The sequence below is a fragment of the Ochotona princeps genome, chromosome 22 (genome assembly GCF_030435755.1).
Source record: "Ochotona princeps isolate mOchPri1 chromosome 22, mOchPri1.hap1, whole genome shotgun sequence".
In the NCBI taxonomy this organism is placed as follows: domain Eukaryota; kingdom Metazoa; phylum Chordata; class Mammalia; order Lagomorpha; family Ochotonidae; genus Ochotona; species Ochotona princeps.
Window position 1 is genome coordinate 16,412,637 of NC_080853.1, and position 24,755 is coordinate 16,437,391.

Genomic DNA, 24,755 nt, shown 5'->3' on the forward strand with positions numbered 1-24,755 from the left:
GCTTCCAGATCTGTCTTTGAAGGGGCAGGGACACGTTGGTCCCTACCCAAGTCTGAGAGCAGAAGGGCCCCAACCAGGGTCTATTAAGAGCCTGCTGAGTGGGAAGAATCCCCACATGCTGCCCAGGCCACAGCTGGACAGGGGCCCCAGCACAAATCGGCTTCTCCAGAACAGCTGGGGTACCCCTGACCCTCACAGCTGGTGCTGTCCCAGCAGCCCCCTCCCGGGCCCATGTTAAGACCTACCTGAAGGTAATGGTAGGCTAGACCTTGGTGGCAGGACTTGGACTTCAGCAGGCTTTTGTCCAAGGTGGCTGAGGTCTTTTGGCAGACCTCGTGGGCATGGCTGAGGGTCAGAGTAGACCAGGAGCCCCGTTTGACGTAGTTGGTGTCGGTACCCACCCCAAGGCTGGGGCAGGTGGCCGGGGGTGCGGGTGGGGGTGGTGGTGTGGTGAGCTCACTGGCGGTGTTCTTTGTGGACTTGAGCATATGCCCGCTGATGGTGTTGTAGGCGTGCATGAAGTAGCGTGGCTGGCTGCGCTCCTGCTGCCGGCCCAGCGTCATCAGCCCAGAGGCCGGGCCGCTGCGGAAGGCGCTGGTCTCCCCGTCCAGGTTGTCGTCGGAGCTCCACCAGCCTGAGATGTTAGAGCGGCTGCGCCGCTTGGGCTCGGTGGCCTTGGCCCGCTCCTTGCTCTTGGCCCTGCGGCCCTTGCCGTCCTCCAGGCCACCTTTCTTGCCACCATTGCCGCCGACCTTTCCGGCCGTGCCCTCCAGTGAGGGCGCCTTGGTGAAGAAGAGCCGCTGGACCGAATGCACCAGGTGCCGGATGCGGCCGGGGCTCTCGCCGCGGGCCTTGGCCTCGCCGCGGGGGAACTGCAGGGTGCTGAAGCCATCCCGATGGATGGGCAGCTGCTTCTCAAATTGGTCCAGGAGGTTGGCTGGCAGCCGGTTGATCTTGGTGGCCTGGGCGTGGCTGGGGAAGGGGCTCTCCTCAGGCACCTCAAAGTGGGAGTTGTAGTGGATGCGTGGGAAGGTGCTGCTGGGGGGCGGCAGCTGGTTGTTGAGGGGAAAGAGGCCGTCTCCAGGCAGCGTGCCAGGCCCGGGGAAGCGGGCCTCGCGGGCAAAGGCCTCGGTGGGTGACAGCAGGTAGGGGTTGCGGTCAGGCCCTGCAAACAGGGGCTCGTGCGGGGGGTCCAGGCTGTCGGAGAGGTGGCGTGGGCGGCTGTCGCCGAGGCCTTTCATGATCCCGGCCCACGGGGACAGGGGCCGTCTGTTGCCCTAACAGGGCACCCAACTCACCTCTCCCGGGCAGCGGCGATGCTGGGGAGAGAAGACAGGGAGAGGTCAGCCGGATTTGGAGGTGATGGGGCGCTGGGAGGTTTAGGTTAGGCCTCAGGGTGGGCCACGTCTCTGCTCAGGGAGTCTACCCAAATCACACACAGCAGCCTGGAACAGCACACCTAGCCTGCACAGCCACTCTGTCCCTATATCCTCCTTGGGCTTAGAGAGGCTGTATCATTCCCTACTCCAACACCGTGACACTGGCCCAGGTGGAAGGAATCCTTGCTGGTGCAGGTCCCTGGGTTCAGTGATCTACAGCAGGTGTTGCAGCTGCTGGTGGCTTGGCCTCTGGATTCTTCTTTTTTGTTTTTTTAAGATTTATTTTTATTGCAAAGTCAGATATACAGAGAGGAGGAGAGACAGAGAGGAAGATCTTTCATCCGATGATTCACTCCCCAAGTGACTGCAATGGCTGGTGCTGCGCCGATCCAGAGCCGGGAGCCAGGAGCTCCTCTGGGTCTCCCATGTGGGTGCAGGGTCCCAAGACTTTGGGCCGTCCTTGACTGCTTTCCCAGGCCACAAGCAGGGAGCTGGATGGGAAGCGGTGCCGCTGGGATTAGAACCGGCGCCCATATGGGATTCCAGCGCGTTCAAGGCGAGGACTTTAGCCGCTAGGCCACGGCGCTGGGCCCGGCCTCTGGATTCTTAAACTGCCCCCTCAACAACCCCCACCCCAGCTTTACAGCTCTTTCAAGAACAGAGTCCCTCTAAGGTGGGGCCCAAGGTAGGGGCCTGCCTTACCTTGGCCTACAGGCAGTGTTGCCCAGCATTTAGCCCGAGCAGAGGAGTCACAAACGTGAACCCCTTGACCCCTCCCAGCCTCCACTCTGTCCCTCCCTGTGCAGGGCCCCGTGCCTGTACCCACAGGAATCAGCAGTGACACGGCTGTCATTTGTGTGGAGTTGCTGTGTCTCAGCTGTCCCACCTACAACACGGGCCGCTGCAATAGCTCACCTTCTAGAAACGCCAGGCCCAAGCTGAGGCAGATCCCTTCTCTTGCCCTCGCCTTAACCTGCATGTCAGCAACAGGGAGCAGAGTTCCATGGGGTCCTGAGCCCGGACCTCACCAGCCCTGCTGGAAGGAATCCCCTCTCCCCCGCCCCAGCCTGTGCCTGGGGTGCTGAGGATCGGCTCGAGCTGGGGCAGCTGCAGCAGAGCAAGTGAGAGCCAGGACAGAGGCATGGAGGGCTCTCAGATGGGCTAGGCCACGGTGGATACGCAGGTTGTGTCAGGAGCCAAGCTGGGCCAACAGCAGCTATGCCTCTGTCTTTGGCAAAGCCAGCTGTGAGGGCTGGCACTACAACACAGCAGGTTACGCCACCTCCTGTGGGGCTGGCATCCCATGTGGGCACCAATAGGAGTCCCAGTTACTCCATTTCTGCTTCAGCTCCCTGCTAATGCACCTGGAAAAACAGTCAAGGATGGCCCAAGTGCTTGGGTCCCGGCACCCACATGGGAGACCCAGATGGAATTCCAGGCTCTGGCTTCAGCAGGTCCAGCGTCAGTTACAGTGGCCATTCGGTGAGTGAACTAGCAGATGGAAGGTATCTCTTTCTTGGTCTCCATATAACTTTGTTTTTCAAGTAAACATTTTTCTTAAAAAAAAAAAAAGTGGGGGGGAGAACTGTTTAGATGTGGTTATTGCGCAGATGTGACAAAGGGTCTGAAAGCTCGGAGGCCAACATTGTGGTATAGCAAGTTAAGCTGCCATTGGTTGCCATGGCATGGCCATGTGCGTGATGTTTAGTCCTGGCTGCTCCAGTTGAGATGCAACTCCCTGCCAATGTGCCTTCAGGGGCAGTGGAAGGTGGCGGAAGACGGCCCAAGTGCTTGGCACCGGAACCCAGGTGGGAGACCTGGAAGAAAACCTTGGCTCCAGCTTGGGCTCAGCCCCAGCCACTGCAGCCATCTAGGGGAGTGAACCATCGCATGGAAATCTCTCTGTGTCTGCCTGTATCAGTTACTCATTCAAAAAAAGAAAAACAAAAACTTGAGGTAAAATGCACATAACGTGGCACTAGCCATTTTGAAGTGTACGGATTTGGTGACACTGAGTGCATTCCAGCTCTGCATCCTGCTGAGCTCCACCTGGTTGTCTCCACCTGCTGGCTGCTGGGAGTGATGACACTTGAACATCAGGAGGCAGGTACCTGTGGAAGACCCTGTTTTCAATTCTCATGATTAGAGTCAGTGTTCAAGTGCCAAGGTGTGGCTCCTTTATTTTACATGAAAATAACTCAAGGGGACATCGTTGTAGCATAGCAAGTTAAGCCACCACCTGCGACTTTGGGCACGGTTTTGTTTCCTCAGCTGCTCTAATTCTGATCCAGCTCCCTGCTAATGGCCTGGGAGAATGGCAAAAGTTGATTCAGGTGCCAATGGGGCTCCTACACCATGTGGGAAGACTCAAAAGAAACCCTGGGCTTCTGGCTTCAGCCTGGCTCAGCCCTGGGCCTGCGGCCGTCTGGGAAGTGAACCAGTGAATGGGAGCTCTCTCTTCTTTTCCACCTATAACTCTGTCTTTCAAATAAATAAATAAATAAGTTTGGGGAGGGATGGGAGAACCCAAGTATCTATGTAACTGTGTCACATAATACAATGTAATTAATGAAGTTAAATAAAAAAAAAAAAAGAAGAAGAAGAAAAAGAAAAAAATAAATAAATAAATAAATAAGTCTTTTAAAAAATCACCCATGCCTGGCATGGTAGCCTAGTGGCCGAAGTCCTTGCCTTGCACACGTCGGGATCCATATAAGTGCTGGTTCTAGTTCCGGCAGCCCCACTTCCCATCCAGCTCCCTGCTTGTGGCCTGGGAAAGCAGCTGAGGATGGCCCAAAGCCTTGGGACCCTGCACCCGCGTGGGAGACCTGGAAGAAGCTCTTGGCTTCGAATTGGCACAGCTCTGGCTGTTGGTGGCCACTTGGGGAATGAATCAAAATAAATAAACATCTTTAAGAATCACTCAAAAGAACTGGCTGAGGCCTGTGTCGGAGTTCAGCTACTTTCTGGTGCTGCTCCCCTCAACCCCGACAGGTGTAACCGAGGTACCCTGGCAGCTCAGCATCTGTCTCCTGCAGAACTTGGAGTGGGTGGAACGGGTTCTCCGGCTCTCCTCACCACAGGACTTGGGCAGTGGAGCTGTCCCTCTTCTGTAATGGGGGAAAAGCCGTCCTTCCTTTTCATAGCATGGGGAGGCTCAGCATTGGCTGTGCCACCTGGGCACAGGCCATGGTGTGCAGCCCAAGGATGGACACTGTGCGGCACTGTGGAGAGGGCAGGAGGTTGGCCCTGGATCCTGCTGCCAGCTTGTTCTGGGACCTGGGAGTTTCCCTTTCTGTCCAGAAGAGACTTTACTGAGGCTATCCTGAGCCTTTGGTCATAGTGACTCCCTCTGAGCACCTGTGGTCGGGGTGCTGTCCCCTTGGTCATCCAGCACCCAGAGGTGGCATGAACCTCACCTACGAAAGGTCTTAAAATAGACAGGCCATGTCATTGCAGGGAAAAGCAGCTGATGGCCTGTAGTGCTCTGCGGATGAGCTATACTTAGGCCCACCCGGATGCCTGTAATTACCGCTCTTTAATATCAGCCTCAACACTGGCTGCTGCCTCCAGGAGCCCTTGCTGCTCATCGGCGCCCCCTACCAGCCATGGAGCGGGGTGCTCCTCTCCTGACACCTGTGTCAGAGCCTGGACTGGGCTGTGAGCAGGTAAGAGCAGGTGAAGGCCAGGGCTGGGGCCAGAGCCCACAGACTGTACCTCTCCCCACATCTAGAACCTTCTGTGGATCTCTCTCCCCTCTTCAGTTCAAATACTCTGGTGTGGCAGTCAAGACCCACCCTGTTCAGACCCTGGGCCCCTTTTCTGGAGTGACCCATCCCACTTCCCTGCTTCACAGCCCTTCCCTCTAACCTGCCAGCCCTACGGTTCCCACTGACATCCATACTGCTGCTGCCAGACCTGCACTTCTGCCTGAGCTTATGTTAACAGAGCTAGCGTGTCTAAATGAAAGGAGGGGACAGCAAGGAGCCCTGCCAGCTGGGGAGAGGCAGAAGGACTGGAGACGAGGTGGGAGGGCTGGCTGGACATCGTGGGGGCAGTCCATGGGGGAGCTGGCCACTGAGGGGCAGCTCTGTGGAAGGGGACAGGTGGGAGGGCGGTGCTGCCTTTGTCACTGCACCCCCTTCGCCCTGCTGTGACCTCTAACAATGAGAGCGGCTAGGTGCGCCTCTGGCTTCTGGCTATGCGCTCTCTCCCCTGCTGAGCTCATCCCACTGATGGCTTTAACCACTACCTATCTCGGACAGCTCCTGAGTTCATCTTCCGTCCACCAGCGGCCTCCCTGATGTCGTGGCTGCATGCCTGACAGCTCCAACAGGGAACACCTGACTCCCAGCCCCTTCCCCACCGCCAGCCCTGCCTGTCTCCTTCCAGCCTGTCTCCACTTAGCTGAGGGCCATGCCATCCACCTGCTGGGTCAGGCCAGAAGCATCCCTGGCCTCTTGCTCCCTTGTTGCACGTCTCATTCAGAGGCCAGCGCTCCACTGACTCTGCCGTCAGCACATGCCAGGAGCCCACCCTTGTCACGCATGCACAGCTCTGCCAGTGCTGGGTCCCCAGAGTCTCCAGCCCAAATACTGCTTGCAAATCCTTCCTGAGATGGTCACGGCCCTCACACTGAAGCCAATCTGCCTCCTTGGCTCCCTGGACTGCATCTCCTGCCCCGTTATCCCCTCGTCCCTTGAATCTTCATTATAGTCCTTGAACTTGGAGCACCCCATCCTCACTTTGCCCTGCCCTCCCTGCTCCGTCTCTGTGTTCCCTCAGGCCCTGCTCATGGCTCCCTCCAGAAAGAGCTGACGGGAGTGGCTCCCCTCTCCTGCAGCCCCTCTGCTGTCACCAGGTGTGTCTTTTTATTGGAAAGTCAGATATACAGAGAGGAGGAGACAGAGATGAAAATCTTCCATCTACTGAGTCACTCCCCAAGTGGCCACAATGGCCAGAGCTGAGCCGAGCTAACACCAGGAGCTAGGAGCCTCTTCTGGGTCTTCCACACAGGTCCCAAAGCCTTGGGCTGTCCTTGAATGCTTTCCCAGGCCACAAGTAGGGAGCTGGATGGGGAGTGGGGCCACCAGGATACAAACTGGCACCTATATGGGATCCCGGCATGTGCTAGGTGAGCATTTTAGCCACTAGGCTACTGCACTGGGCCCACCAGGTGTGTCTTTATCCCCGCCATGTCCCCAGCACAGCACCTGCACAAAGCAGTGGCCCTTCAGGCTGTGTTAATTGGAAGGAAGGGTCAGAGGGTATGGGGATGGTGTGGAAGGAGAGGCTGCTACACAGTGGTCAGTGCCCCACCTCCTTAGTCCCAGTGAACACTTGCTGTATACACAGCAGGTACGTGCGGACGGGAGCTCATTCAGTCCTGACTCTTCCTGCTGGGAATAACAGCAGCTAGCCCCCCTCCAGGTACCCCAGGGACCCCCACCACCTGGGCTTCAGGTCCCACGGCTCCTGCCCCTGCCACCAGTATGGGGGGACCCGAGTAACCAACAGGAGGCTATGGAAACGGCCTGGTGAGCCTTGCTCTTGTAGGGACCTCTGAGAACATCTTGTGGGGGTCTCCTTCCAAGGCCAGCACCAACCTGCCAGCCCAGTGAGGGCCCCAGACACTGTCATCCTCACTGACAACCTGAATGACACCATGTGCGAGATCCAAAGCCACGGCTACCCAGGGAGGCTGCTCCCGGGTTCGTGACCCACAGAACCTGCGTGAGGCAACCTGCGTCCATTGTTTGAAGTGCCACCCAGTTTGTGGATGTCACCGATGCCCCCTGTGAGAGCAGGACAGAGGAGCAGCCTGGATGGCTAACGCCACCTCCTCAGGCCCCACAGCCAGGAGGGATGGAATGGACAACCCTGCCCTGCAGACAAGGCCCCTGGGATCTGGTCTATCTGAGACAGCTCCATGCTCTATCAAGTTCAAGGCCTGCTTTGTTTCCAGCCCAAGTCTGTGCCCATAGCAACTGAAAATGTGACATGCAATCAGCTGTCTGGTTGATAAGATACCAGGCGGTGGCAGCTCTGGGCCTGTGGCTGATGCTACTCCTCCTGGAGACAGCCATCCCCAGGGGAATTCTGGCGCCCACCCCAACAGTGACTTCTGGACACGGAGCCCTAGCTATGGATGCTGCCACTCCTGGGGAAGAAGGGTGTGGCAGATTGAGGTGGGAGGCTTGGGGAACTGCTTCTTCCGCCTCAGTGGGACCATGCCCCATTCAAACCTGCCTGATGCTGTGCACCAGGGCCGAGGTTAACACTTAGCTTTGTGCGGGAGGTGCAGGAATGAGAAGACACCAGGAATGTGCCCCAGGAGCAGGAACAGGAGCATGGTTGGCTGTAACCCTGGGGCTCGCTGAGCAGTTTAGAGAGAGAATGAGGCCTGGCCCACCAGCCCCCGAAACCCACCCCACCCCTCCTGAGGTTTGATGACAACCGAATGAAAATACAAACTTGGGACCCCACTAGCCACACTGCAAGTGTCTGATGCCACACATGGCCAGTGGCGACTATGTGGACAGAGCAGGGACAGATCATTTCCATGGGCACAGCAACTCTGTGGGATGGCATGGGCTTTGAACCTGACTGCTGCACGTGTTTCCCATGAGGCCCGTGTGAAATAGGGAGGGGGCAGCCGGAGGGATGTGGAGGCAGCTGGAGGGATGTGGCCCAGCCCCGACTCTGCTCCATCTCAACTATCCCTTTTTGTGTGTCATTTGGTTAATGCGGCTCAGGCCGGGTCTGGACTGGACCAAGGTCACACAACAGGTAGAGGCCGAGAAGGCCCAGGTTTCCTGTTTTTGGTGTGTTGCTCCACTGGTGTGGGGAGTCAGCAGCCAGGGCCCATGCTTGCTGAATGTCTCAGTCCCATGAGAGCTGCAGTCATTCTGGGGCAACTAGAGGCTGGGAGCGGGGCGAAGCAGGAGCTCACCTTCTCCCTTCCTTGCCTGGGCAGTGGCTGGCTGGAGCTCAAACACTCCTGAGGCTGCTACAGTGAAGCACAATTTGTTGTGTTAGGGGGTTGGGACTCCTGGACTGCGCAGGCTCCCCTGTGCCCTTGGCCGGTCACCTCCCCCATCTGTTCTCCACCCACAAACGGAGATGACGAGTGTAGCCGTGTGGGCGAGTGGACTGGCTGTACAGGCCAGTGCCTGTGGACCAGACGGGCCTGAAGGGCATAGAAAAGAGGTCTGGACCCATCTGACTTAGCTATGAAACCTTGGCCCACCTCTTCTCAGCGGCGTTGGCATCTCTCAACTCTGTTCTCTACCTGAGGAGACCCAGGTACCTGAACACACAGGGGAATGAAGGGTGGACGCAGACCTCATCGGACGCCAGCAGTTCCACTCAGCTCAACAGACATAAGAGGCCACACCCTGGGTGATCCCTGCACCTGAAATGTGTGTCAGGGGCAGACCAACAGGAACCCAGGTGCATCAGGACCTGCCAGGGCCTCAGCGGGACAGCCTCCCTGTCAGAGGTGAGAAGAGAGTTCTAGAATAAGCCGGTAGGTGCACCCCTTGAAACTCTTCTGTTTGTTCGTTCACTTCTCTAAAGGGCCGTAATGGCTGGAGCTGAGCCAATCTAAAGCCAGGAGCCAAGAGCTTCCTCTGGGTCTCCCACGCGTGTTCAGAGTTCCAAGGCTTTAGGTCATCCTTGACTGCTTTCCCAGGCCACAAGCAGGGAGCTGGATGGGAAGTGGAGCAGCCAGGGCATGAACTGGCACCCATATGGAATCCCGGTGCTTGCAAGGTGAGGATTTAGCCACTGAGTCATCACCACAATTTAAAAACAGAGTTTACCTACAGGTATCTGTGTGTTAGTAAGAGTGTGCTCAGCGTGCCCATGAAACTTCTGCAGGGGGCACAGTTGGAAAGAGCTGCAATTGCTGCAGGAACCCAAGAGTCTTGTCAACCAAAACTTTTTCTGGGCTTCTTTATCTTCTCCAAATGCATAAGTCCTAGATACGGATGATTTTTTTTTTTTAAGATTTATTAGAGGGAGGACCCAGGATGATAGCTTAGTGGCTAGATCCTTGCCTCGCATGTCCGGGATCCCATATGGGCACTAGTTTGTGTCCTGGCTGCTCCATTTTTGATCCTGCCCCCTGCTAATGCACCTGGGAAAGTAGGGGAAGATAGCCCAAGTGTTTGGGCTCCTGCACCCATGTGGAAGATCCAGAGGAGGCTCCTGGCTTTGGATCAGCTCATCTCTGGCCATCGCAACCTCTTGTGCAGTAAACCAGTGGATGGATTTCTTTCTGTCTCTCCTCTCTGTAAATCTGCTTTTATAATAAAAATAAATATTTAAAAAGATTTATTTCAAGGCATAGCGGCAGAGGAAGACATTTGGTGGGGGGCGGGGAGAGAGAGACAGAGCTCAGGTAAGCTTTCATCTGCTGCTTTTCCCTCCCCAAACGGTTAAAATGGCTGGATCTGGGTCAGGCCAAAGCCAGGAGCCAGGAACTCTGTCCTGGTTGCCCACAAGCCTTTGGACCACCATCTGCTGCCTTCTCAGTTTCACTCACAGGGAGCTGGGTGGGAAGTGGGTCTCTGCTTCCAGGTGCCGGCATCACCACAACGTGGCCATTGTGACTGTCCTGAATCTCCGATCAGCTCTGTGGAGTGCATCCTGCTGTGAGTCTTACTGGAGAGAGAGGGGGCCTGAGGCCCAGAGAGCAAAGGTGAACCCAGGTCTCACAGGAACCAGGACTAAGAGCGGAACCTGGGCCAGGCCGGTGCTGGAGCCCAGCTGCCAGGTGGCTTCCCTGTGGTGCCTCTCAGCTCACATGATCACTGCCTCGCAGAGCCCTCCCTGAGCATGGGGACACATGCTCCAACTGCTCGCTCACCCAAATCTTCTCTACTGGGCTGGGAGAAAGTTGGGCAAGGGCCACTGGCCAGCCTGCCTGCTTGCAGCTGCCTTGCAGGTCCCTGAGTCCACCTGCCTCGTTCCTATTCCCCACCAGCCCTGACTGAGGGACCGTCCTGGAGCCCATGCTGGAGGACAAAGAACAAAACAGCCAGTGAGCAGCAGCAGCTGCCAGTATGCCTAACTCAGTTCCTCCAGCGTTAAGGGAGCCTGTGCAGTGACTCAGCCAGACACAGCCCTGGAAGAGCTTGTGGCCAAGAAAGGAGGCGGAAATACACACAACAATTAGACAACTCATAGAAATAAATACAGTCAAGCCCAGAACTTGTCAAAGCCAGTGTGTGCAGCTCAGAGAAGGGGGACACTCCTGCTCCTCTCCCGGGGGCTCTAGGAGCATTCCCTGGAGAACGGGCACTGTAGCCAGGTCTCAAGGGACAGGTAGGATTTGCACAGGTCAAGGTGCTGGGAAAGAACACTTTACAACAGGAAAGAGCAGAGGTAAAATCACAGGCCAGGCTGGTGCTGTGGTGTGGTGGAGGAAGCTGCTGCCTGTGACACTGGCACCCCCATTATCAGAGAACTGGCTGAAGTCTGGGCTGCGCTGCTTCTGATTCCAGCTCCCCAACTAATGGCTCTGGGCTTCAGCCTTGCCCAGCGCTGCCTGTTGCAGCCATTTGGGGAGTGAACCAGAGGATGGAAGATCTCTCTTTCTCTTGTTCTATCTTGTCCTGTCACTCTTCTTTTCAAATAAGTAAAATTGAAAAACAACAACAAAATCAAGGTCCAAGTGAGAGTGGCAGGGGTGCCAGGGACTAGCAAGCTGCCCTGGGGTGGAGGTAGGCAAATGTCTTGGTCAGATCATCTAGGGTCTGGATTCCCCCTAGGGAGTCTACGTGCAAACTACAGGCCATTAGTCCTAAATCAGAGCAGCCCCAAAGGCCACTTCGAGGAACTGCCCAGCAGCTTCTCACCCATGTTGGGGAGGGATGGGAGAGGTGTTTCTGCAATCACTCCCTGGCCTAGCAAAAACCTGACAACAACCCCAGCACCTGTCGCTGAAGGGGACTGGGTGGATAAACTGCAATCTAGCACAGGACAGAATACCACATGGGGCCGATGAGTGGGCAGTGCTAAGTCACTGCCGCAGAAAATTCTCCATGCCCTGGGAGTGGCGGAGAATGTCATGGTGCCCATAGAAAAGGAGATGTGAGTCTGCTGGGCTGTGGGAGCCGGAAGCACGAGGGGAGGTGGGTGAGGGCAGCCTTGGGTGTGCAGCTGAGCGGGGCCTCTGCAGTTGGGGGAACACACGGGAGGGTGGGAGCGGGACTTTTTACTATGTTTCTTAACAATTTAAAAAAGAGGGGCCTTTTATTTTGGGATTGTTCTGGATTATTTCAGGTTGCTGAGATAATAGAGAGTTCCTGCATCACCCTCACCCGGTTTCCCTCAACATTAACGTTTTACATAACAATAGTGCATTTGTCAAAGCTAAGAAATTAACATAAGCACATTACTATTAACTCAACTCCAGACTTTATTCTGTTAATGTCCTTTCTCTGATCCAGGAGCCAACCCAGGATACCTCATCACATTAAGCCGTCAGAATTTTGATCCATGTGCACATAGTCTCTGCGGCAACAACTGACTTCAGAACAAACAGTGTCCTGCAAGATCCAGGGAGCCATCAAGGGCTTTGCAGGCACAACCTGGCCTGACTTACCAGGGAGCCAGCACTGCCTAGTGTGTGGGGGGTGGGGAGAACTGGTATCTTTTCTGCAAATGACAAGCAAGGGTGATGCCTGCTCCTATCCCCAGGGCACTCACCTCCACCTGTGAAAGACTGACCATCTCAGCTCAGCCTACACTATAGGCCCAGCAGCAAGTTCAGGGCAACAGGGTCCTTGAGCTAGTGATGGAGTCCAGAGGCCAGCTGGTGGGTGAGCTCCAGCTGCCTCCTTATCCCTGGTGTGCGCCAGGCTGAGTGGTGTGTGCTGCTCTGTCTTCTGGGGGTCTCGGTGGAGCTCACGGAGCCAACTGTCCCCTGGAGACCTGCCTGGCCCTTCTGTCACCATTGATGCCCTGTCCTCTTCCACATGCCTCCCGTATCCATGGAAACCCAAGCCGCGATGGGTTTTTCCGAGTGTGTGGGCATCAGTCCCTGAGGCTTTCTTTGCCCCTACATCTCCTCCTTGCCAGCTTCTTACCCAGAAGCCACAGCATGTCCTTCAGGGTTTCCAGAACAAGCTCTGATGTTCCAAGTTTCTGTGACTGCATGGGCTATTTCCTCCACAGGAGCACCTCCCTATTTTTCCCCTTTTGCAAAATATTTTCATCTGGGTCCCCAGTGCTGTGTTGCAGGTCCCCCATGGCAGCCCCTGCTTCTGACCACACGACCCTCAGACACAAATGCCTGGCTGTTGTCATAGCACCGCCCCAGAACACATGCCTCTGCCTGCTCTGACCAAGGGCCCTTCCTGCAGGGACCCACTGGACACAGTTCCTTGGGCTTCTTTCCACAGAGACCTCCAGCCTGGATGTCCCCCAGTTGGGTGTGCCAACCTCGGTGCTTCCCCCTTCCCTCTTCCCCATTTCAGGTCATTTGGTCCCCTCTAAGGTGACAGTACCCAGCACCCTAACCCAGCACTTGATTCCTCCTCACATCCCCTGCTTGGAGAGACCCTCAATCAGTCCCTCCGGCCTCCCCACACTACCCCACATCATTAACTAAACAGCCCATGCTGAGGCCATAGTAAGCAGTCTGCTTGGGCACCCACAGGTGGTCCTTACTCCCCAGGGCTGGCTCCTGTGGCAGACATGGCCCTGCTTCCTTACATGTGTGTAATGTGTACAATGAACATGTGCTCAGCTGCATGTGTGGCCTTTGTGTACACATATGGACTCACATGCCCTTCCAACCTGCATACCACCTACTGTCAGCGTCTCAGGATGCAACTGAGTGGACAGGGCACCAGGATGCGGGACTTTCCCAAGGTCACAGGGCAGGACTCCACCCAAGTCCTCCTTTGCCAAAGACCTTTCCTTGGCTGCCCTGGTTCCATGCGGCATCACATCTCTCCACCTTCCGGCCCCTGCTCGCTCCAGTGGCAGCTTCCCCACTGGAGGCTGTGTCCATCCCAGGACAGGCTGCCTGTGTGTCCTTCTCCTGGGGGTCTGCAGCCAGACTCAGTGCTCCCCCTCCAGAGGTTTCTCCTGACCCACTGCCCGCCCGCCAATAGTCCTGGTGCCACGAGTGAGCTCCAAGCCTGGCATAGGCTGCTAGAAAGCACAGGCTCTGGGCTGTGACAGTCCCCAGGGCGATAACAGCTTTCCCACTGTCACAACTGCTTGCTTCCTTCCTTCCTTCCTTCCTTCCTGCATTCAACCCATATTTATAAACACCTCCAATGAGGGAGGCCAACGCTCCCTCCCTAGTAGCAGAGCTGTCATGTGCGGAGACCAACATTATAGACATCATTGCTCCCCTATTCTGGGGCACCCCTACACACAAGGCCTCCTGCAGGAGTGTTCAGAAAAAACTTGGGAAGAGGAGATGGCTGTAATCTGATCCTGCCCACGTGTGCCCGCAAGGGGAATAGGGACATGTGACAGTCACAGCTCCCTGGGCAACATCAAAGGTGGCTGTTCCCAGGGACGTGGACCTTAGGAGGAAGACCCCGCAGCCTGCCTTGTGCTGCTGGGACCCCTTGGTGGTCTCAGCCTCCCTGCCTTATCTGACATGCCTCCCCTTTGGGGGTCTTGCCACCTAGGGCTCTCTGCAGCTGACCTGATCCTCAATCCACTGTAGCTGGCCTCAAGCAAATCCAGCCACCAGGGCAAAGTCTTGATGCTGGCAGTGTAATTAAGGTTAATCTTGTGACCTCCAGGCCCCAAGCTGGCCCCTGGGGAGTGTCCTCTCCTGCTGCTCACACCCTGGACAGCCAGGACAGGGCTGTCACCAGCAGGGGATGGTGGAAAATGACAGTCCAGGGCTATCAAGTTGGAGTATAAAAGGCGCTGCAGTTCCCATGTTACTTGCTCTGACCTGTGGCCCACCTCTCTGGGAATTTCCTCTCTGGTCCTAGTTTTGCTCTCTGGGGTTCCAGGATGAGATGCTCTCTTCCCCCCACTCTCCCCGCCCTGGGTAGGCCACACAGAGGTTGCATCTGCTATAGCCTGAAAGTCTGTCCTCTCCCTGCGGGAGGTGGGTCCTGATGCTGCAGGAGTGGATGGGAGCGGTCGGTTCTGCCTCCCCACTGCCCTCGCCCTGACAATGCTCTTCCATGTGGCAGAGGCCCTGGCCACATGCTGGGTCCTGCATCTAGGATGTCTTACCTTTCAGAGTCATTCCCATCATCAGGAGTCACTCAGCGCAGGGTGCTATACCACAGCAGCCCTGCCGGGACCCAGTTCCAGGCTCTTAGGTTCCCCACTGTGAGGCTGGATGGTTCCCCAGCAAAGCCACTCCTCTTTCTGGCCTTCTTCCTCACAGATCAGGCTCCAGTTTCTATCCCCTCTGGGCATGCTCATCAAACATGGCACACAACATCATAGCCCTGGTGGCAGTCGGGAAGTCACCCAGCTGCAGGTTCCCATGAGCCCGGGGGTGCTATGTGCCATCACAGGGGACAGGCAGGAGGAGCGAATGGGCAATGGGTGATGAGGACAGCAAGAGCAGCAACTGTGCATCCCCTGGGCATCCTACCCATCAGATGCTCTCTGTACGTGAGCCCATTTAATAGACCTGGGAGGGGACGGGAAGGATTCACAGAGCAGCCTGGAGAGGTAAAGCGACCTGCCCTGCCAGGCAGTGGTGGAGCTGGGACGGGACCACCAAACTACTCTGCCCCAGGTTGCTGGCCTTTATCCATCACTGGAGCTCCAGACATCCTGATGTGGGGGTTCTCCCTAACAATTATCACCTGTTTCTCTAGGCCTATGTGTTGCAGTTGTACAGCTGCCTGATGTATCTGGCAGACAGACTTCCTGCAGGAACCCAGCCCTGCTCATCCCTCATCCACCTTTCCCCTCTGATTCCCAGATCCAGCCACTCCTTTTAGCACTTGTTAACCTCTCTTCCCAGAACATTTTGCCCCATTCCAGTCCTTGGCACAGACATCACCTCCAAGGGGGTCTCCCATGAGCCTCCAGTCTGCAGCAGGAACTCCTAGATTATCTTGGACACATTCACAGAGGGACCAGGTTCTCTGTGAAACACATCCCTGTCTAAGGTGGCCTTTGCCTGCAGTTCTACTTCCCTGCCTGTCGCAAAACATGAGCTCTGTGGGGGTGGGAAGGGGCCTGTCCTATCTGAGGCTGTGTCCCCGACGCCAATCACATGGCGGTCACATAGTGGCCACTCAGGGACTGTCTGTCAGAGACACAGGTGTGGGCTGTCCTGCCCAGTGCTGGCAGGCCAGGGAGCAGGGTGGGTGTTGTTGCAGACCCATTCTGCAAGCGAAGGGAGCAGCACCGGTGGCAGTGCCCAGCCTTGCACTGTGTGGGCCTCTTGGCTCAGGACCCCTCCTATGCCTGCATGGTCTAGACCTGCGGGGGAGGCTGCTGGGGGCTGCTTCATATTCTGCCTGGGGCTGCTTGGCAGGGAATAAAATATTTATCTGCGGCTGGAGGTCTGCCGAGGGAACTGAAGACGGATCGCGTTTTCATGTGCCTATGAAATCTAATTGGATTCATCGGAGGAGATTTGGTTTCTGGGAACAGACACATCATTTTCCCAGGGAGTAGCAGCCTCGGTCACTCAGGACTGGGAGGGAGCTGCTTCCGCCTCCGGCTGCCTGTGGTGGTGGTGGGGTGGCAGGAGGAGTCTGTCTCTCCTCTGTGGGAGAGACTCCTGGCCAGAGACTGCCTGGTCAATCCCCAGCTTAGCCCCCGCAGCATCTGCTGTACCTCCCTTTCCTCCCAGAGTGCACCGTTACCCCTCTAAGCCCAAGTTCTCCCTGTTAGCCCGTACTCTTGCCCAAGTTTTCCACACTCCAAAGTGAAGCAGATCTTCCTACAGTATTGGTTTCAACTTCTGCCTCCCACCCTCCAGGTGGATAAAAATGAGCCTCTACCCTCCACCTGCCTCAGTTTCCCTATCTGAACAGAAGGGACTGACGTACAGCAGTTCCCCATCCCATCTGATCCCGTCAGACCCACAAATGCCACCTTCATGGGGAAATACTTGGCAAAGCTCCCCTTTAGTCACCTGGTGTGAAACTTTCATGTTTCCTAGCTTTATGCGTGATTTAAAATCATGGAAGGTAACTTAGAGCGTGACATACAAGACGAGGCTGCAGCACCACTGAAAAGTGTCACTGGGAGCCAGCTGTGGACCGTGACACCTGCAGGCCAGGGTCAGGGGTGGGGGCGGTTACAAGGGTAAACAGAGAAAGCTGTGCTGTGGAGCCAGCTCCTTGGACCCCAGAGGTGTCCCAAGCCAGAAGCAGCAGGGCTCTTCTTTCTACAGTTCAAACACAGACACAGGGCACATGAAGCCCAGGCCAGACACGACTTCCTGTTTGTATACAAACTACAGCAAGGGTCCAGGTCCCAGGGATGGGAGACAGGAGTTTGGTTTGGTTTGGTTTTGCTCATGGGAATGGCTGACAGGACATTTGAGTCTGCTGGGGTGTAGGGTGAGTTGAGGCCGCCCAAGCAGGGCTAAGCATCTGGTACTCAATTACTGAGCTAACAAGGAGCACGGGTTAAGGGTGGGCACCATGCCCCTAAGAACTGGGACAGAGCCTGAATCTCAGATACGAAACTTGCCACTACCCATATTTTCTCTACTCATGGCAGACATGGCTAATTGAAACCTCATTTGCGTATGGATGCGATAGAGCCTGGAATCCTCAAATACACAATCTACACAATTCACTGGTTGTGACACTTGGAGCTGGGACATCCAACTCATAAATGTCTAATCAAATTGACCCAGCTAGGATGGATTCACAAGGTTCTTCCCATTTTCACTTTCAAAGAGTCCCTGTGTCCCTGCCCTCTCCCAGTGCTGGCCCTTCCTGCTGGCAAATGCAGCTGAGTGTGGAGTCTGTCAGGGACAGGGACAGGGACAGTGACAGGCAGGGCCCTGGGAGACTGCAGGGCAGGCAGGGTATCAGTCCCATTTTACAGACGAGGAAACCAAGGCTCCTCCAGCGGTGGCAGAGATACACCAAGGAACAGCGGTGCAGTGACTCAGATCACATCTGCCTGGCTTCAAATTCTGACTTCACCACTCGCAGCCACGTGACCACGGATTCCCTCTGGTTTCCAGTTCCTCCCCTGTCTAGGGGAGACGACATTGGCATCCACCTCACAGTGCTGCGGAGGGGATGGAACGGGTAAATGACGAGGACATCAACAGTGTTGAGTGAGCAGTGCGGGGTGTCACCCACTGCAGCTGGCATCGGCACTATGACCTGCGAGGACCCACTTCCGTGGCCTTGTTGGTGACACGTCCCCTCACTGACATTGCTCCTGCAGCCTTGCCACTCACCTGGACTGCTCACTGCTGGATCCAAGGAGATTGGTTGTCTCAGCGCGTGCATTCTTGTTGATTTTCCCCGACCTCTGTGTCTTAGGTCATGCTGTTCCCTTGGTCTTAGGTCAACGCTGCTCCTATCTCGCCTCTCAGGCAACACTGACATCATTATCAAGCAGTTCCTTCTCCAGAGGGCCCCAAATCACCCAAAAGGGACCATAGATCCCTGCCAGTCCCTACAACTCTAACACAGAAGATCCTGACCCAACCATGAACAGTTACGTATTTTGCATATATGCAATACCAACAAGAACTAGCCTTATTTTAAGCAACAAGGAAAGCTCAATAACAAAGCAACCTTGCAACACCCCAATACAGTAACAAAAGGGAGCAGAAAATCACACAATTAAAAACTTAAAAATACATATGGGGTGGGTGTTAGGGGCAAGCAGTGGAGATGTCTGTGAACCAGTATGTGGGAGTTCTTTGTCTCTGTTCTCCGCTTCTCAAAACCAAAATAAACCAACAAACAGAAAAAACCAACACTGAATGGTAATGAAAATAAATATACCAAAAAGTATGAAATGCAGCCAAAGCAGTACCCAGGAGGACATTTATAGCCTATTGGCTTAAATGGAAAAAAAATTATTGAACAGTGTGACAGAAAGTTGAAAAAGGAATGTGAGAATAAAGACCAAGGAAGGTTGAAGGGAAAAAAGTACCTGTCCATTCCATTTCTGTTTCCCTTACTGCACAGCGGGGGTGCCCAGCACTGGCCCAGGGAGTCTCAGGCAGGTGCACGCTCTGCATAGCACAGCTGTGATTTCTCCTGGTTTTATTTTTTGGATCAGTGTTCCTGAAGCTGAGGTCTCAGACCATCTGAGTCACATTTCCTGGGCCCACCAGGGTCTAAATGGAGTGAGATCCCAGCATCTACATTTGTTTCTTTTTCCTTTTAAAGATTTATTTATTTGCAAGTTGGGAGTTACAAAGATCGGTGCTGTGGCAAAGCAGGTAAAACTGCAGCCTGTGACATCAGCAGCCCCTATGAGCACCCATTTGAATCACGTCTGCCTCACTTCAGAACCAGCTCCCTGCTAATGTTCCTGGAGAAGTACTGGAGGATGCCCCAAGTCCTTGGGACTCTGCACCCCAGACCTGGAGGAAGCGCCTGGCTTTGGACTGGCCCTGCTCCAGCCGTTGTGGCCATTTGGAGAGTGAGCCAGCAGATAGAAGACCTCTCTGACTCTGTCTCTCCTTCTCTCTTTTTTCCTTCTCTTTGTAACTCTCTCCGCTCTCTTTGTAACTCTGTTTTCAAGTAAATACATAAGTCTTAGAAAGAAAGAAAGAAAGAAAGAAAGAAAGAAAGAAAGAAAGAAAGAAAGAAAGAAAGAAAGAAAGGAGAAGAAACAAAGAGAACTTCCATCCGTTGTTTCACTCCCCAAATGACTTAAACAGCTGGAGCCAAGGCAGGCTGAAGCCAGCAGCCAGGAGCTTCTTCCTCCTCCAGGTAGGCAGAAGGAGCTTGGGCTGTCTGTTAAATCGAAGTGGAGTAGTTGGGCCCATATGGCATGCTGGCACTGTATGTGGCAACTTTGTCTGCTATGCTACAATGTGCCTGTCCCAGCACCTGCATTTCCTAACAAGCCTCCTGAGGGATTACACACATGCCAGCCTTGAACCTGTCGGGAGGGAACACAGGGCTGCCTCATGGGGTCCTGTCTGTTAAGGAAATCCACCCTTCCTCCCCACTGATGTTTTCATAACCAGCCTCATAACACTTTAGCAAAGTCATGTCCCAATCTAGGTCCCAGTTTACCTGCCTATAATATGATATGGGAATATACAATACACTACTCCTCAGTACTGCCAGGAACCAGATTTTTCTATCCAGCAACTCTTAGCTGGGGCATGGTTCAACCTCCAGAGGATGGGGTGTTGTTCCTTTTGAGGACCTAGGCCACAAGGGTGCCACAGGCCTGGCAGGCAGGTGGGGCTTGTTCTGGCTCCTGCATCACTAGGTCATGAAGGACACTGTCTAGGGTAGGCTTTTGAGGACCCCTAGACTCAGCCCAGGAGGAGGTCGGGCCTCCTCCCTGTCTTGAACACGGTCCTGGGTGTGTGTGGTACTCACTGGTTGCTGAGCCCGGGGCCACTGTCTTCCGGTCATTTTCTTAGACTTGGAGACTTTGAATGGCAAGAGGTCTTGAGCTGGCTGAAAGAGCACTCGTTATACATTTGGGGTCCTGAGGGGCAGATGAGGCCCAAGGTCATCCAGTAAGGAAGGACCATGAAGCACCAGTCTGTCTCCAGGGGCCCCAGCCTCTCTCATCTGCAGAGAACTGGCCCCTTCCTTGGTGGCTGGAATGCCCATTGCCTCAAACCTGTCTAAATGAGGCTCCCAGACAGTGGTGTCTACAGTGGGCAACCTCTGTGTGGGTGTCCAGGACTGGGCTTGGAGGCTAGAACTGGGCAGGCCTTGGCCTCAGGGACCCCCTTGCCCCTCCATCTCAAAGCCTCAACATGCAGAAAATGGGACTCAAAAGAAAAATAACCATCTCACAAACTGATGATGAGGGCCACAGTGATTGGATGCATGGATGTGTCTGGCAGAGAGTACACGAACATTAGCCACAGTCACGGCTCTGCACTCAGTGAAGGACAGTGGGGACAAGTGGGAGGCCACCACTGCCCGTCACATGGGCTGCGCTGGGACTGCTGCCTTAGGTCCACCCACTCACTCACTCACTGGCTTCATGAAGAGTAGCTACTGCATACCAGGCACACCCTCACCCCCGGAAAGCCTACACTAGTATAGGCAAGCTCAGAATGTGATATTGGGTGACCACGCCTTCTCGGAAACCAATCAGGGCAGTTTGAGAAGACTGGCCATGGTGGGCTGTGCGGAACCTCAGGAAAAAAGTGTTCCAGGTAGATGAACTAGTGTGGCAGTGGATGTGGGGCTTGTGCTGGAAAATGTGCATGCTGGGCCAGTGGACTGACATGATGGGGCCAAGAGCTGGAGCAGAGGGAGTGAGGGGAGGGTGTAGGGCAGCCCTGGGGGTGCCAGGGATGACTCTAGGTGCCCAGTGCAGTGCTGCTGTCCCTAGGTCACATAGGAGGAGGCCTTGACAGTCACCTGCCAGCGCCCGGCCTTGTGTAAGTAAGTGACCTTGATAAGCAGCACCTCCGCCTGGAGCTGATCCTAAATGAGAAGTTTGTGTAGGGTAAGGCCCCCAAACTGGGATTTTTCAGAAGCCGGAGCCCCAGGAACGTGGGCGGTAAGACGGGTTGCATCTGGGTCACAGAGGAGCAGGGAGCAAGGAGTGGGGCCGGGAGGCATGGTGGAGGCAGCCACCTGGGGCAGGGGAGGGCGGGGGCGGCCTCACCATGGAGACGGCATTTGGCAGCATTACTAAATTACTCACGGAAGCCTGGGCACACACGTGCATGCCCCAAGGCTGTGTGCACACACACGCCACAGAGCCCACGCCACCTAGCTCAGTGCAGGAGCTGCTTCACAAGTGACGTCACATGGCATCGGTGGTGAGGACAGACAGTCTGTCACAGCAGGAGGGAGGGGCAGCGGCCTCCCACACTCCGTTACCCAACCGGGGCTTCCAGAGGCCCTTTTCTGGGGATAGTCACAGGAGAAACATCCTGGGGCATCCATCCTATCTTTTAGGGGAGACAGATCATACTCAGAACCTCGTGGAGGGATGGAGAGGACAGCAGCAGCGCCATAACATAGCGGGAAAAGCATCCATATGACTAATGGTTCATATCCCTGCTGCTCCACTTTGATTCCTGCTAAGGCAACTGGGGAAGCAGCAGAAAATGGCACAAATACTTGGGTCTTTCCAACCACGTGGGAGACCCGGATGAAATTCCTGGCTCCAGGGCCTGGTGTGGTAGCCTAGTGGCTAAAGTTCTCATCTTGCATGAGCTGAGATCCCATACAGGCACTGGTTCATATCCTGCCTGCTTCACTTCCCTTCCAGCTCCCTGCTTGTGGCCTGGAAAGTAGTAAAGGACCCTGCACCTGTGTGGGAGACCCAGAAGAGGCTCTTGGCTCCTGGCTTTGGATTGGCTCAGCTCTGGCTGTTAAGGCCACATGGGGAATGAACCAGTAGATGGAAGATCTTTCTCTCCTTCTCTCTGTAAACCTGCCTTTCCAATAAAAATAAATAAACCTTAGAAAGAAAGAAAAAAAGAAAATTAAGAATTGATTAAGAAATTAATTTCTGGCTCCAGCCTACCCAGCCCTAGTAGTTGTGGCCATTTGGAGAATGAACCAGTGAACAGAAGACTCTCCCTTTCTCCCTCTCTTTATGTTAACTCTGCCTTTCAAGTAAATGAATCTTCTAAAAAAAAAAAAAAAAAGTCAAATCTGTTTTTGTTTTGTTTTAAATGCCAGCAGTGACAGAGACCAGGAGTGGCAGGTGTGTCAAGGACAGTAGCCGGGGTGACCTGAGGACGGCAGGATGTGTGTGGCATGAGAAGTGTGTGAGTTCACACATGGGAGGATGGGGTGTGCAAAGGAAAGAAATACAGAGATGTAGACAGCAGCCAGTGTGGCGCAGAGGAGGGGGTGGGGCCCCTGCACAGCACGGATCCTGTGCACAGCAGGGCCCAGGGCAGGATGTGGGGGCTGCTGATGTTCCTCTCAGGCCTGGTGCCTCATCTGGACCACAGAGCCCCCAAACCTGCCCATTTCTTTCCAGCTCCTGCTGCCTCAGCCCTGTACCTGGCCATCACCACCTGACCTTAGGATGAAACCAGCCCAGCCCTTCAACCCACACCACCCGATTATGCCTGAGTTGCTGGCTGTCTCCATGGTGACCTCAGGGAAAAGGTGACGGGACCTCAACAGCCTGGCATCCCACACCCAGCCCCTGCCACAGCCACAGCCTGCAGGGCTAATAGCTCCAGAGCTCAAGCCAGGCACTCCCCACGGCCAGGCACACTGTGCCCTCTGCCTGGCTGGCTGATGGCGTTGCAGCTTCTTGCCAGCTCCTCACAGTTGCATCTCTGCCCGAGGTGGGCCCCGTCTCTGGACCAGTGTCCACTGCAGGCCAGGCCATCTGCCCTCAGCCTCTGCCCTCCGACCCCAGCACTAACCAGGTTCTGTCCCTACGGTGGGCTCAGTCCTCCAAGTCTGATATGCTTCCCTTCACGTTCTCTGCCTGGCAACTCACTGCACAGATAAGGTTCACCAGGTTGTCGTGGTGTCAGCCTGGTCCCTCCAATAGCAAAGTCGTGGGCCGTGAGCTCAGCCAGTAGAGATTGCCTTGGGCTTTCCCAGGGTTTGACAGAGCTCAGAGTATGGGGCTGGGCTCAACAGCAGACACTCTGGGGGCAGCACGTTCACATGGGTAGAGATGTCATACACAGGACATTGTGCGTCAAGCTAAGAAAACCCCCAACAGTATAAGGGGCTGCCCAGGAGAGGGTGAACTTGAAGGTGAGGAGGGGGCTGTGCCTTGGGAAAGAGAGACATGGAGGACCCTGAGGCCTCTGACCTTTTGGGCACAATGCCATGCCAGTCTGCGTGCTGTCCAGGCTCAGGAACCTGTGCTCTGAAGTCACTGGAGTTCAAGAATTCTCCCAGGAACTTTGGCAGGTGCTCTGAAAGGCCAGCCTCTGCTGCTTCCCTCCCAGGTGATTTCTGACAGCTTCCATTTGGCCCCAGCAGTGGCCCCACTGTGACAGGCGGTAGGGGCCCTCCCTGCTCAGACCATCCTGAGCTGACCCCTCCTCCAGGCCTCACAGCCTGTGCTTTCAACCTGGAGATCTGATTCCCGCGGCTGCCTCCAGCATGAGGCTCTAGTGCGTAGCCAGCATTCACGACTGCTGGGAGCCGTGTCCAGAGCTGATGGTTCCCACACGTGGGCGCTGTGGCTTCATTCAGCTGGCGACAGGGAGGGGTGGTGGGGGTGTGAGGATGGTGGGGGTGGTGTTGGCTCCATGGTGGACTCGGTTTGAAGTGTTTGGGGCTTCAGAGAACTGCTCTGAGCCTGATCCCCAGGGCTGGCTTTATCATGAGGACATGGATTTTATAAATATCTCGGCGCACACCATGGATCACAGGGGATGGGGAATTAGATAGGAGGCAAATTAGGAGGAGAGGGAGGGAGGGAGGGTTGCAGCTGTGCCAGCGAGAAGTTCACGGTCAGAGCAGGCAGGGCGGTGTGGCTACATCCCTCACCCACAGTTACTGGTCCCCAGCGAGCCAGGTCAAGGCCAGGGTGTGGGTAGTGGGGACAGACAGGCAGAGGAGGCACAAGTCTTTGGACACAATCTGAATCAGGGACAGCTGGCCTATGGGAGGAGCCCTTAGCTGACCCCAGCTAACGTGGCCCCCAGTGATAACCACATGTCTCCCAGTAGGAACTTGGTTGGGGGCCTCGATGGGCTCTGGAATCTTCAAATGGGTCCTTGGGAGGAAATCAGCCCTCCTCTCGCAGTCATGCAGAGGCTCAGAATTCAGGACTCTGTTCTGTCCCTGGTGGTAGGGGGGGATGGCGCGTGACCGTGAAAAACTCTGAGAAGCTAGAGGGGAGGACCATGGAAGTGTGCACCCCTCCCCCAGCTGCTATTCTGGGGCTCTACATGTCACAACGAGGTTGGAGGGGGCAGGGACACATCATGTAGCAGGCAGCAGGTGGCTGGTGACTCTGCTGGAGGCCAGTCAGAACCCAGAGCAGGCAGGAGGACTGGGGTCCCACTGTGGGATGCCAGCTTCTGCTCCACCTTCCCTCTGCCTGTCTGAGAACGCAGCTAAACCGGAATCTCAAGCTTCTGTTTATCTGTAACAGGTCATAGCTGAAGTCCCTGCCCTAGGCCAGCCCCACACAATGAGAGAACAGTGAGTATATTGGGGGCCAGTAATGTGGCATAGCAAGTTAACCTGCTGCTTACAATGTCAGCATCCCATATGGGTGCTGGCTCAAGTTCTGGCTGCTCTGCTTCTGATTCAGTTCCCTGTTAATAGTCTTGGAAAA

At 55.3% G+C, this 24,755-nt stretch overlaps 1 protein-coding gene across 1 annotated transcript in view; it reads right to left on the reverse strand.

Annotated features, from left to right (window-relative positions):
- The window catches only part of DLGAP4 (DLG associated protein 4), a 157,561-nt gene that overhangs the window by 66,312 nt on the left and 66,494 nt on the right, over positions 1–24,755 (reverse strand). The window contains exon 3 of the mRNA XM_058679637.1: positions 246–1,319. Within this exon, the coding sequence (XP_058535620.1) occupies positions 246–1,241 (996 nt within the window). The 5' untranslated portion in view covers positions 1,242–1,319. The remainder of the gene's footprint in view (positions 1–245; positions 1,320–24,755) is intronic.